Source organism: Rhinopithecus roxellana, chromosome 4 (genome assembly GCF_007565055.1).
Source record: "Rhinopithecus roxellana isolate Shanxi Qingling chromosome 4, ASM756505v1, whole genome shotgun sequence".
NCBI lineage: Eukaryota > Metazoa > Chordata > Mammalia > Primates > Cercopithecidae > Rhinopithecus > Rhinopithecus roxellana.
Genome location: NC_044552.1, coordinates 75,491,102 through 75,505,657, shown reverse-complemented (window position 1 = coordinate 75,505,657; position 14,556 = coordinate 75,491,102). Strand labels below are relative to the sequence as shown.

The 14,556-nt window shown below is 39.5% G+C and overlaps 1 protein-coding gene across 2 annotated transcripts in view; it reads left to right on the top strand.

The window, feature by feature from the left end:
• SOBP (sine oculis binding protein homolog) overlaps window positions 1–14,556 on the top strand; it is a 173,984-nt gene that overhangs the window by 32,757 nt on the left and 126,671 nt on the right. For both annotated transcript variants that reach the window (XM_030929421.1, XM_030929422.1), the window contains exon 4: window positions 10,195–10,346. In XM_030929421.1, coding sequence (XP_030785281.1) covers window positions 10,195–10,346 — 152 coding nt within the window. The remainder of the gene's footprint in view (window positions 1–10,194; window positions 10,347–14,556) is intronic.

Here is a 14,556-nt window from a genome sequence, read left to right as displayed (position 1 = left end):
CTCTACTTTTCCTATAGCAGGAGTATTTTGGCATGCTGTGTCTCATTACATTCCAGAATAGGGATTGGCATGGGGCCCCTTCAGAGAGTCCCTCAACCAATCTTTGCTCTAAGAAATCTAAATAAATATTTAAAGGTGGGAAGAGTGAAGAGTGAAGTAAATTATTTTGTTGAAATGTTCTAGTAGGTTCATCTTGGTTCTTTTAACACATTTAGTTGAATGCAGTTCTGCATACCCTTCAGCCTACTGAACTTGACTTTCTGGATGTGACTGCAATTCAGGGCACCGAGGGAAGAAAAGGGGCTGAGGAGGAGAACAAGCAGTGCTGTCTGTGAGTGCTCAGTCCCTCCCAGGTGTCCCCTTGACACCCAGTCTCTAGCCTGTCAATTTGCCTCCCCTAGGAGGTGGCCCCACGTGGCCTGCTGCTTGGCAGGACTGGCTGGAGCACCGAGGAGGGACTTGGCTTGCTCTTCTGTCACGATGGGCTGCTTGTGCTCCCCTCCAGTGGAAATGCTAACACCCTCCCTTCTACAGTCACCAAGACATCTGGCTCCTATGACCTCTCATGGTGATGGAGCCCTGGGAACAGGACAGGCTTGTCCTTGACGATTTTCTCCTGCACGTTGACATTTTACACTAGGGGCAGCCATGGGAAGCTCCTTGAGGCCTTGTTAGTGTCCATGCATGTCTTGTTAGTCAGTGTATTTCCAGCCCCTCATACCGTGCCTGGCATGAAAATTGAGTAAAGAAATGAATCCTCTGTCTACCTCTGGGGAGATTTGTCAACCACTGTGGGACCCATTAAGTGTAATTATTGGGACAGTCAGATCTCAGAAGGGGAAATGAGCCCTTCAGTTAAAGAGCAGATGACAGAAATGCTTTTCTTGTTTTGAGGTCCTGTATAAAGCAGCTTGATCTTTTAGTCTTTATATGCTGCCACCACTTTTGTATCTCTTTGAAGATGGTGCCCCTCTAGGCAGGGCAAGGCCTCAGAATTGGTTTTCTGTGAGTGGTGGGTTTACTGGAGCACACTTTTTGATCTGACTCCCTTGTCCCTCGTCACAACGTTCATTTATGAACTAGATGCCGAGTAGACTTCAGCCATCTAGGAGAGAGAAGTTTAGCGGACAGCAAATCCATGATTGCAGCATCTTTGTCCCAGAACATCTTAAATTGCTCAGAGGTTCAGATTGAGGGCCCAGGGATGGGGATACGATTTTACTTGAGCATTCTGTCTATGGCAGCCACCCAGTGAACATGAGCTGTTCGGTCTGTATTACTCTCTGTCTTGTTGTTGATTTCTCCCATTTTCTCTGTAGGGCTTTATAGGAAAAGGATTGCCTTCTCTGTATTTGATGCGAGTAACAGACACCATGGGACTTTGTGGACCATGGGTGTCTTTAGTCAATCTGAACGTGCATATTGAGGACTAGTAGGTGTTGGTCAGCGTGCCCAGTACTGGCCACATGGCTGCAGGCCTTGTCTTTCTGCCCAGTGCAGGCAAAGGAGGCTCCTGGCAACTGAGGATATAATTGTGGGCAAAAGACAAGAAACCTTCCTGATAATTAATGACCCACATGGAAATGCTCATGCCTCAGTGCTGATGTAGGGCAGTGGAGCAGCACGTTCCGGGAAGCTTCCTCAGATGTCCAGTCTTGGGAATTCTCTGTGAAAAGACATGTCCACTGTTAAATTTGTGAAATATGGCTCCCTCTGTCTCCTTTTCAAAGATTCTTAATTGTACGTTAGTGGAACCAGAATGTCCTGCTGTAAAAAGCCTGTTGTTTAACTTTGTGTAGCCTGCTGTTTTCCATTCATATTTAATCATGGAAGTCTTTTTTAAAAATCACATCCACATAAGTACCCTATGGGCTTAGTGTTCTGTGGAATGTGCTTTGGTAAGTGTTGCATACAGGACTCTGGGTTTTCCTTACCCTAAAGCTCTACCTTTTTCCTTTCCTATTCCAGTTTCTTAGGGTGAGTACATAGGAAAGACAGACTCCACAGTGAACACTGAGAAGCAGAGGCGAGGTTATCAAAAAAACTTAGAAGAAGAAGCTGCTTCACTGGCAAGTCAGTGAAATTATGGGGAAATACTCAAATTAATGTCAGGGAGCTGGAGGCACATGTGCTTAGTAGTGTCATGTTAAATAATCCAAGTTCAGCATGGTATTCAAGAGATAATTACAATTTTGTGACTTTATGAGTCTCTCCTTTTGCTCTCCTTCTTTATTGGAGTACGGGAGAATAAATGAGGAAGGGACATTGACTGTAAAGCAACTTCATTTTGTTTGAATTTGACTCTGGAGTCAACTTCCCCAAGAATGCTGTGGACTTTTCCCTGGCCTGCTTTGACTAGAAACATGGGAAGATGAATACTATGAAATTTCAGTTATTTCAGGGTTGGCAACATTTCTACATTTTGATAATTGATTTCATCTCATTCTTAAATCTGTCCTCTTCATTTCCACTGTCACCTTATAGGTTTAGGACTTCATCCCTTTTCCTCTGCAGCCATTTATTCATCTGTCCATTTATTCCTTCATGTAGCATGAGCGCTGCTCTGTGCAAGGCACTGAACACACAAGACAGAATGAGACATGGACCCTGCTCTCACTTTGCTTACTGAGGCGTCTAGATGTGGAACTGGATTCTAGTCTCTCCAAATTCTGATCCGTCCTGTTACTCCTGTTGGAATAACATTTCTTAACACATCTCTGATCCTGTCATGTTTTTTCCCCCCACCCCCAGACGGAGTTTTGCTCTTGTTGCCTGGGCTGGAGTGCAATGGCACCATCTTGGCTCACTGCAACCTCCACCTCCCAGGTTCAAGCGATTCTCCTGCCTCAGCCTCCCAAGTAGCTGGGATTACAGGCAACTGCCACCGTGTCTGGCTAATTTTTTTTTTTGTATTTTTAGTAGAGACAGGGTTTTACCACATTGGCCAGGCTGTTCTCGAACTCCTGACCTCAAGTGATCCACCCACTTCGTCCTCCCAAAGTGCTGGGATTAAGGTGTGAGCCACCGTGCCCGGTCTGTCATGTTCTGTTGAGAAACATTTGGGAGCTTCCTATTACCTGTGGAATAAAGACGAGCTGCTTCCCTCCCGCTATGGCAAAATGACCTCCATGAGACTCCTTGTTCAGACCCTATCAGTTCCTGTCTAATCTACTTTTCCCTTCACACAAGCTTGGTCAACTGGATGACTGCAGGATTCTTGCCCACTTCAAGCCTGTCTGCCACTCTCTGGCTCCTGCAGTTCCTCCGTCCTTTCTCTCCTCTTTAACTCTCCTGCCTTCCCAATCCTTCAAGACCCAACCCAAATGCTATGCTCTCTGGAATGGCTCTCACAACTGTCCGAAACTCTCTCTTACTGCATTCTGCCTGTCATAAGATGAGCCACACACTTCAGGTCCTATCCAGCTCACATGTAAACACGTAATTCTTTCTGGAATAACATCCTTTGTATCTATATCTGTGTCTATGTCTGTCTTCATAATATGAATGTAAATAATTTAAAATTGGGTAGAATGTTCCATTAGAAAATTGAAAATTAATTTTAAAGTCTGTCATTTTTCTGTAATTTTGTATAATACATGCTCATTCCTTTTACTTATTGGAACCAATTTTTAATTTATGCATAGAATATTTAGATTTTACTTTGGGGTTAAATACTACTATGTTTAGAGAGGAGTGGACTATTTAAATTCTTGAAATAACTTCAAATCTATTTTCAAAAGAAAATTAGGGATAATTTTAGATACTACAAAGACTCATGTAATATCATGGACCTTTATCATTTAATTGCCTTATCCGTTTAAGGAGAACTAAATTCAATAAAATTTTATTATTTCAGACACCACTCTTTGGGAATTCTTGATAGTTCAGTTACCAAAGTGGCAGACATTTTTAGTTGTTGCTCTGATACTTTTTAAATGAGCAAACTTCTCAGGCACTTAGGAAGATCCACCCATGTGTGGATAGTTAATGTAATAATTACAAAGAATTCCCATCTATTAATTACAGAATATCTGGCAGTGCAGTGATATATTTGGCAACATCTTGTCAACTATTAATTCAAGTTAAGTACTTTTTTTAAAAGAATAGCTGTAAGTGAGGCTTTTATTAATTCTAATGGCTTTACTCTTAAATAATCTAAGTTAGTGAAATTTAACCAATTACTGGGTTCTTTGTATTCAAGGATAGTGGTTCTACAGATGTCATCCACAGGAGGGGATGTGATTGAAGAGACTAGTGCCTGGTCACTGGGCCTCTCCAGATTGCATACAGCCGACACCTACCCTTTTCTTGTGGTTCTAATTGCCACTCGTTCTAAGGAAGGCTCATTTACATATAGAATGTGCATATTTAATCTTATTTGATCCTCACCGAAGCTATAGTTAGGGTGGGCATTACCAGTCCTTGATCGACTTACTCTTGTCACACACAACTAGAAGGGGCAATATTAGTTTTTTCAGCAAAGTCCTCTGTCTTCATCTCTGTGCATCACCACACTGTCTTTCAAATAGTAGCAACTTAGATTTGCAAATCAATGTACATCTACTACCTCATTTGCTTATAAAAAGTCACCCCCTTGAGATTGTCCTAAGTGGATCTGCCTGTTGCTTTTCTTTTCTGGCAATCCTTGGCTATATGCCATTGTCTGCTGTGTTTCATATTCATACTTAAAAGGCACTCTGAACGTATTTGACATATTCTACAGTGTCATCACCCTGTCCACGCCGCCTTCCTTTGGCTGCCCTCAGGTTGCTCTAGCTCTTTCCAAGGCTAGAGATTAGCTAAGTAATATGTCCCAACTCTCCCATCTTTGCCTCTCTACCTTTCTCATTGGAACCCTATCCTCAGCCCTTCTTTCCATTCCTTGTAAAAACATATTCTTCAGAAAGAATCATTCATTTCAAAGCATAAATCATTATTTACAAGTATATATTGAGCCTCCTTGCTTTCAGGGAATTTGTGTTTTAATGGCTCATAAGAAACATTTAACCAAAGAAATGACCTTCTAGTGGCAGAATTTAATCTTAGTGAGCAGCTGAAGGATAATTTTTTGAAGCTAGGATATTCTTATTGGCACCCTTGAAATTACAGAGGTAGGGGGTCTCCCATTTCAACACATGGAAAGCCGGTCGTATCCATGTCCTGCTGTGATCCCTACTCCTTAGAAAAGAAAAGGCTGGCAAGAGTATTGCTTGCCTGTGGGTAGAATAACTGCTTTTTGAGATCCACATATTATTGGGCCTGTCTTATCATTTAATGTTTAAGTAGCACTTGCTGGTGCAACTTATACAGAGTGTTTGCAGCAATTCCATGTCTCACAGTCATAAAGAAGTAAAGGCTTGCGCTGTGGGCCTTTAACTTGTTTTTTAAAAATCAATAAACAAATACTGATTAACACTTCAGCTGTCTCCTCCAAGACATTTTGACCTTTTTGATTTCATTTTCTTTGTGTATTGTTGTGTTACTGAGCAATGTGCTGTGTAAGTTGCAAAATCTGTGACAGCTTTTAGTCCTTTTTGTGGAGAGAGGTCTGTGAGGATGGTTTATAATCTTACTGCTTAGAAAAGCCGTGGTCTCTAAGGTGTAGTGGTCAAGAGCTTGGGCTCTGGAATCAGATGGCCTGGTCCTCAGTAAGGCTCTAATATGTATTCATTGTGTGATTAGGAGCAAATTACTTAACATATAAACTCACTTTCCCCATTTGCACAATGGAGATTAATGTTAGTACCTGCCTGGTTGGTGGTGGTTGTGAAAAATATTAAATAACGTTGAAATGAGCCATGCACTGTGTGGGCACCTACTAAGTACTGCTAACAATCATTATGTTCTTTGTGGTTTAGTGGTCCCAGTTTTCTCTGGGTCTCCTTGTATGTTCACTCCTAGAACACAGGGAATTGTACAGAAGCTCCTGGTGGGCTCTATAGAAACTTTAACTTAGATTGCCTTAAAGTCTTTGGAATTGAATTATTTCAAAAAGGAATTTCTTTCTTCACAGAAGCTATAGAGAAAGCAAACTTTAGTTTCTTGTCTGTTTTCCAGGCCTTTACTTTATTCTGTTCTTAAATATAGCTGCTGCAACAAGTAGATTGACACAGTGCAGCCCAGCCATGGGCCATTTCATGTCATTTCATGGCATGGGGAACACACAGGAGTCTCCTCAGGCTGCTTTGTAACTTCTTTCAAATATAATCCAGGTCTTTCATTGATTATCTGGATGTGTGCATTCTAGGAACTGTTGGAGGAGATAGATGTCCCAGCAAATACTTTTGGAATTTCCCCTCAGTCTTGGACTCCCATGAAAGTTGCAAAGGGGTGGTAAATCTACAGTTTAATTGCCTGGAGTCCATTAATGCCCTACTGATTTTCTTTGGGTGCTGGTCAGGTAAGTTAGTATACATGTTTATAGCCAATTTAAATGCCCCAAGAAGATCGCTGACCAATGGCCATCCTTATTTTTGAAAGTCACCAGATAAGGCAATTTCTCAAACAACTTCAGCAGGGCATTCCGGAAATGCTTGATCTCATACTTCTCTGTACTGTGATAGATAAATACAATTTTGATTTTATCTTGGAGTAGTTAATTTGAATTTCTGGGATGTAAAGTAGAAAAATGTTCTATAGCTCTTTAAACATTAGATTGGAAAGAAAATGCCTTAAACATTCTGTTTAATTAAATTCTAAAGAGGTGGTACAAATTTTTCATGATTAATTGAAATATGCATATTTTGACTGATACGTATTTATATGATATTGTATGAAAATTTTATTATGTTATACAAAGCGTTCTCTGTGGGAATGTGATTTAATGCTGTAAACATTTCACATTTGTCAGTGCATTGTTTATTATAAAAATGCACAGGCTAATGGCTGTAAGATAATGTAATGTAAAAATCTGTTATGTGAATCTTCTCTGAGGTAATCTCAAGTCTCTAATGGCACAGACCGTTAGCCAAAATGTAAGATAGGTAATTAGGTTTTCCCTAGCTTGAAGAAATATTTTTTTAAATAGAAAAAAATTTAAAGCAGATCACGTTAGAAAAGTTAAAGTGCTGAAACCTTCTGTTTTGCCATTGTAAAGCCTGCATTTCATTTCCATGTTTCAGGTAGAAAGAGATGCAGATGTTGAGGTGGACTGATCCCTTTGGCTTTAACCACTTAAGAAGTGTTTGCTTTTCTAGGGGTGTAGTCATAAGATAGGGACACCATCTCATGTCTGCTGACAGAGTTTTGAACTATAGTTTGACTGACAATATTAATTTAGATAATCACAGTTCTTTATTAGTTTCTAAAATATATTACTAATATAAATTACTTTTATTAATCTAGAATGCCTGAAATCTCGGAAAATGTTTTTTAAATTTTTTGAATAACCCAATTATCAGACTGTTCTTTGGATCGTTAGCTGCTGATAACAGTTTAATACTAGAAAAGGAGAAATCTGATGGGCTTTTTCCAAAGCATATACCTTTATGAAACAGAGTTGCATGAAAAACTGCTGGGAACGTCGACTTATTTAACAAGGCAGATGCTAACCATCATTCTAGAAGTCTTTCCAGCTGCCAGATATAAAAGTGCACAATTTATTTGGTCTCATCTCATATTGTTGCTTTGTAGTAAGAATGATTTGTAAGAAATAATCTGTTTTAAAATTCTACCTTTTTGTTCATTTATTTGTTAGGTCCATTGTAAGAAGGTATTCTTGCCTCCCTTTAAAAAATGACAAGTGGGTCTGTCTGGTGATGATGGACTGAAGCTTGAGAAAGACCCCGGAGCTGCCCTTTGGCCTCAAGCATCATTCCTCCAGGCCAGGCCCAAGCTGCACGCTAAGCGCCTGGCCTTGTGAATAGCTTTGCACTCTATTCTTTCTTATGTCAGTCAGTGTTGGTCCATTATAGCTGAAGATCTAGGACTTAAATAATTTTATGCTTTGTTTCCCAAATCAGATTATTTAAAGGAAGAAATAATGAGGGGGATCTAATGCATGTTCTAAAATGGCTCCTTGGGAAGTGGGGTCTCCTCTTTAAACTGTGAGGCCAGGTGATTTCCCGCATAAATTTTTTTTCCTTACAGATTTCACCAGAATCAAGCTTACTGCCAGTGGATCATTTATGAGAATTCTGCTGTATCTTCTTTTTCAGGAATTTAAGATTTTAAAGCATCTTATCAATTGGGAAAAATAGAAACTATTAGTTGCTATTTAGTTTAGTAAAGACAGGTGATTATTTTAAAATATATGCTCTTTCTAATCTAAGAAAACTCCTCCATACACTAAGGTAAATTATAAAACTTTGCTAATTTTTCATACCATGTAAAATGTTCATATGTAGAGAGATGCCATGTTAGAGATCATGTAAAATATAAATAAAAGCTTACTTTTATTTATTTTAAAATTTTTTTTGTTAAGGATATTCCTGAAATATCAAAAAGCTTGCTTTGAACAGAGCAAATTATTGAATATAGTAATTGTTTGACATTTGAATTTGTATTATGCCATTTAAAGAAAGTTATCAAAAATGTTTGACATCAAAGGTAATTTTTTATACTATCTCATTTGATAACAATAGATCACAATATGTAATTTGTGAAATACAAAAAGGTCATTAGAATGGCAATATTTATTCCATTGAGGTAAATAAAACGCTGCACATAGTTCTGAGTGGTGATGCTCAGGGGGAAAAAAAGCCGTATCACTGCACTACAAATTAGTTTGCTTCTAATTTTGCAGGCTGATGACCACACTGCCTCAAACCAAGTCTTTTCCCTGGAAATGAAATGATTGCATGACAGACTCTATGAACCCTGAATATGTCAACACTCGTGGACCAGGCCTTGCTTAGCAATTAAGTCTTTGGGGGATTTTATCCAGAAATCAGACAGCACTATACTAGTGCTTGTTGGGGATTTTGTGATTACCATTCATGTCTGGAGCATGAGTGTGGGATATAATAATAATAAAAATTCCATAAAGGAAGAGAGATGTGGCAGTGAGTCTCACACACACACACACACACGTGCGCGCACACACACACACACTGTCAATTGGGAGGACAGAGAAAACTCAAGATGTAGCAAAAGCTGTTAAGAGGCAACAAGGAAGTATTACTTAGGTGTCTACTTAAAGTTTCCTTTTATTCATCCCTACCCACCCCTCAGAGAGGCCAGTTTTTCCCAGACCTGAATATCACCATCATAATTTTTGTCATAACTTCTGACTACCCACACTATGATTTACTGAATATATTGTACTAATTGACTCACTTTAAAATCCTTTCTTTGTTTTAAGCAGTAGTATTTGTGATATCAAGGGCTCATTATGCTAGTTAAATTTGTTTTCTTCTCATACAAAGGAAAAGAAATACAATTTAAATAGTGGAAATGTTTGCAAACCACCTAAATTCATTCTGAACAACCCCATGACATGACATGAGGGGCTGGGAGGACCACCAATCTGGCTGAGAATGATCTGACATTTCCATTACCATCCCTCCATCCAGGGCCCATGAACCACATCACATGGAGGAGAATTTCAATCAGGCCTGCATCTCCCTTAGGACACCGGCGCCGGAAGGCTGCATTGTCAGAGTCTGTTCAGCGAGCCAGGCTTGTCCCTTTCCATTGCCAGAATCTGGCCGCGCACATCTTTCCTTTTTTGACTAAGAGCATTGCTTGGGAATTATTACATTGCAAGAGTAAACAATAGCACATATCATTTAACAGTAGTAGGGAACATGCCATGGTTGAGCCTGGCGCCTGCTCAAGGTTCACATGAGGGTGTTCCATTTGTAAGTTAGCACCCTACAAATTGTCCCACCCAGTGCAGATCCTGCAGGCTTTCACAGGACCTTTGAAGAAACAGGTTATTTTACAAGCTTCATTATTACTGGGGCTGGTTTAACTAGGCAGATGAAGCTTTTTTTTTTTTTTTTTTTTTTTTTAACTAGGCTAGGAAGCCCTAGGAACCCTTGTGGCTCTGCCGTCATGCTCTAGTTTTTAAGTAAATGTCTTTTGGAAACTTAGGAGCCAAAAAAAGAGAAAGAGAGAGAGAAAGAAAAAGCACTTCTCCAAGGTCCAGAAACTAAAATCAGGCCTGGGTAGCTCTGTCAGGTTCAGGGTGTGTCTAAATTTGAAGGGATGTTTGCTTCTGATATGAACATTTTTCTTATACTTTTATTATAGAAGATGATGTGTCAAATGTACAAATAATGTGTGCCTGGTGCCAGAAAGTGGGAATCAAGCGCTATTCCCTGAGTATGGGAAGTGAGGTGAAAAGCTTCTGCAGCGAGAAGTGCTTTGCGGCCTGCCGACGAGCCTACTTCAAGAGAAATAAGGTAAGAGCACTGGAGAGAGAGGCGGCCCCCCGCAGGCCTCACCAGCCCACACGCGCATGTGCCACATAGCTTCTAGTGGAAAACACTGCGCACCTTTTACTTTTATATTTTTATTCTTTCTGTTTTGTTGATTCCCCTTTTGTGTCATGCTTAACCTTTTGGAATAAGGAATCCCCTTCTAATGTGTTTCTCTTGGCTTAGTGTTTGTGTTCTGAGAGGGTGAATGAATCTGATGAGGACACCGTGATCACAGCTGGTATCCTCATGGCCAGTGTCTTTCCAGCAGTAGAGTGCAGACTGCACTCTGAGTCCATGAAAGATAAGTGGTAGATATTCCTTATAAAAGCCAAGTAATTAGCCACAAAAGCATGGCCAGAAAGTTTTAGCCCACTTAGTTTAATTCTTGTACCCAGTGGAAATACTGCTATTGCTCTTTTCAAAATCTGGCCCACGAGTTCTTGTCAAGAAAAATGTTAAGTCTCTCTTGACATCTTACGTTAAAACTGATTGATATTGAGAAAAAATGAAATCATGTATACATGAAACAACATTGCTCACACAGCCAAGCATTTGTGAGAAGCATGGTGGGTAAACACAGGAACAGCCATCATTAGAATTTTTTTTTGTTTTGTTTTAAAGACATCCCAGGTCTGAAAATGTCCTTTTTGAATAGTGTTAGCCACCATGGATGGGAAATGGAATGCATGGTATTTTTACGATCACACACACATGCACACAACTGCTTTCTGAATCCTTAACTGCTGTAGCCTTTGCCACCAACTACTGAGGTAACTTGCTAGTCCTCAATTATTTTCCATTGATATGTAAAGCTTCCTTAATTCATAAAATCTTTACTAAAATTGTCCACATTTTGTTGTTTCCATTTCTATAATACAAGATCCAAATCTGTTCTTTCTTGAAGCAAACAATTATTATTTTTCTAAAAGTGTGATATTTGCAATCCCGAAATGCTAATTATGGGCTCACTGCATTGCAAGAAGCACTGTTGCAGCAAATTATCTCCTGCAAATTTGGGTCACATTCATTCTGCCAAAAAACATAATGCCGAAAGAATTAGGCTGCAGAATTCAGCGGCGTGGAATTTTAGTAGCAGTCTCTAAGAGTTAGGCTCATAATCTTCACTGGAACAGAGAGGCAAGTAAGGAAATTGTTTGGAATTCTTCTGGGACTGTCAGCAGTCAAGTTCACTTTCCCCTGGGAGGAGCCAGTGAATCTGGGGAGGAGGGTGGGAAGAAAATGGGAGACACGCTTTGTTTTAATATAGGGGGATTAAAATGATCTCCGAGACCCTGGGGCTCCCGTTTTGAATGCTGAGCACTGGAGTAACAACCCCAGGAGTGGGCCCAGTGCTTTCTTCTTCAAAGCCCTACTTACCACAACAAAATACTTTGCATTCCATCGCAGAAGATGGCTATAGAACAGGGCTTTTTGTCTTTCTATAATTCTGAAGGTTATGGGTCTGAATCTTGATGGGCTGCCTGTAGGGACTAAAATCAAGCAAGATGGATTTGTCACAATCCTGGTGATACATACTATATTTTGCAAACTGTATTTTATAGTGAGCCTTTGAAGAAAGGCACCTGATTCCATTTGGAAAAACACTCCAGAATACCATATCTATATCTATGTTGTTTACATCATTATAAAGTTTAAGGTCAAACTGAATTTAAGCTTTCATAGTGTACATTTTTGAAAAATGGATAACTGGGAGCCAGAATAGGAGTTAGCATTTGGAATACTTACAGCAGGTAAAGTCAGCAGTGGGAGGAAGCCCATCACATTTCACTTTCTACCAGGAGTTACTGGGGTATGTCTTTGAACATCTTGCTAAACCTGGAAGTTGCAGTGGTTTGGTGTTTAGCCAGTGACTTTGCCAGCTGATCTCAGTTGTCTATTAGTGTACAAACAATTCCTGCCTTCTCTGTAGTCTTCATCCTTCCTTATATGTCTCAAAGCTCTGACATGCTATGCCTTCTTGTGTGTTTTTTCTTCCCAAATAGAGAAATAAACTAGTCATATCACTTGCTGGCTTTTTTTTTTTTTTTTTTTTTTTTAATTTTAAAGAGTGTTATCTCTGTTACAATATTATATTGTATTACAATAAACATGTACAGCTGCTGCATTTCTGTTAACTGATAGGATTTTGTGGTCATTTTATTTAGGGCTTGGGTTTCCTAATGGATTGTATTAGATACCAGTCTCCATCCTGCCATTTCTAAGAACTGCTTGTAATAAGCCCCTGGGTGTTCCGTACTGAAGACAATAGCAAATAGCTACTTCTCTTCTTGTATCATTTAACAAAGTCCTTAGTCCTTGTTAATTAATTATGGACTTTCTTAATCTTAGAAAAAGGGCAAAATTCTTCCCATTCCTACATAACAGATTTTTTTTCTGGCTAAATTCTACCTTTTTTAAGTGTTGAGAAGTGAATAGGAAACAGAGTGAATAATGTGTGTGTGCAGAACAGAATTTTGCCTTAGGTATAGTGTAGACTTAAAAAAAACATAAAATTAACTGTGCTGTAAATTATGCTTTATAATGACAGCCCGCTTCTTGCTGGATAGCATGCTGGGATCTAAAAATGGTCTCCAAGTTGAACCCAAATTGCATGCATAACTTTACAAAGAAAAATCCTAGTAGAAAAGGTAGCTAATTAGGAGCAGTATTCAGCTGACCTCTGTTTTGTGTCTGAGCAACACCTGCATTTGTGAATGTAAATTGGACAGCTGTGCTTGTGGTCTCTGTGCATTTCTCTTCACACACGCTTGGGTGTAGAGTCAGGAATTGATTTGCTGCTAAAAACAAGGACAAAAATAACCCAACTCTCAAAATGATGGCCCACTGAAAATGGGCTCTTTAAATTTCATTTTCCTGTCAATTCTTCATTTCTCTTTGGGTTTCTCTGTCTGTTTAATGGGGTGGGTTGAAAGTGTCACATACATCTCTCACAGATTGTCACTATGCAATAAGGTGGGATGGATTGAAGCCAGGTTAACCTATATAGTATGTAGGTTATATTTTTAACTGAATTTAAATTTTTATTTGAAGAGTTGTCTGGATTGCTACAAATATTAGGCTTTCTTCAAAATACTTCTGCTCAACACTGCCAGGAGAGGACCATGAATCACAGCTGTATTCACTTAAGGACTCTAACTACTAGTTTACACATTTCAGAATGCTGGCTTAAGAAATGGATAGTGTTAATTCATAATATATTTTGTAGGATCCTTATCCCCGAAGGCTTATTTGCTGGCTTAAAATTTTTGAAACAGTGGGTAAGAAAAATACTTGTGTAGTCTGTGGGCAATATATGACGATGGGATGTAAATCTCATTATTTCATGTATTAGAGACTTTTCAGGGAACTAATAGCTCACTCTTTTCCCACCCCGTTTTTGGACCTGAGAGCATTTCTGTCCTTGTGATTCACCTAGGAACTGGAAAGTTGCAGAGACTCCTTAGTGATTTTGCACTCTTGTAGAAACATTTAGTTCAACTTGCTAACACCAGTTTTACTTTGCATAGTAATACACACTTAAAAATTTTCTTCCCTAAGGGAGTAATGTCTTGTAACCATTATCCCTCTAAAAAGGAGTAACAAACAAGACCACAAATGTTAGTCACTTCCAAATGGCCTGTGTTTGATCTCTTTCCTTTTACATGGGAAATATCTTATTGTCCAAACTAATATCCAAAAATCAGGAAGGAAATCAAAAGTCAAGACAAATGGCCACTGCAGGCAATGTAAAGGATGATTGTTTACTTTTCTTGTTCAGATCTCAAGTTTTTAGTGTTCTTTATTGGATTAGGAATGTTGATAATTTACAAGTAAACACAAATTCCTAAGAGCACCAAAGTTTTGCTTCCTTGTTTTAGTTTTTCTCATAATTTGAAAGGCCGGGTGCCATGGCTCATGCCTGTAATCCCAGCACTTTGGGAGGTGGAGGTAGCAGGATTGTTTGAGCCCAGGAGTTTAAGACCAGCCTAGGCAATAGAGTGAGACCCTGTCTACAAAACATGCAAAAATTAGCTGGGTGTGATGGTGCTCACCTGTAGTCCCAGTTACTCAGGAGGCTGAGGTGGGAGGATTGCTTAGCCCAGGAGGCTGGGGCTGCAGTGAGCCATGACTGGTCCATTGTACTCCTGCCTGGGCAACAAAGCAAGACCCTATCTCAAAAAAAAAAAAAAAA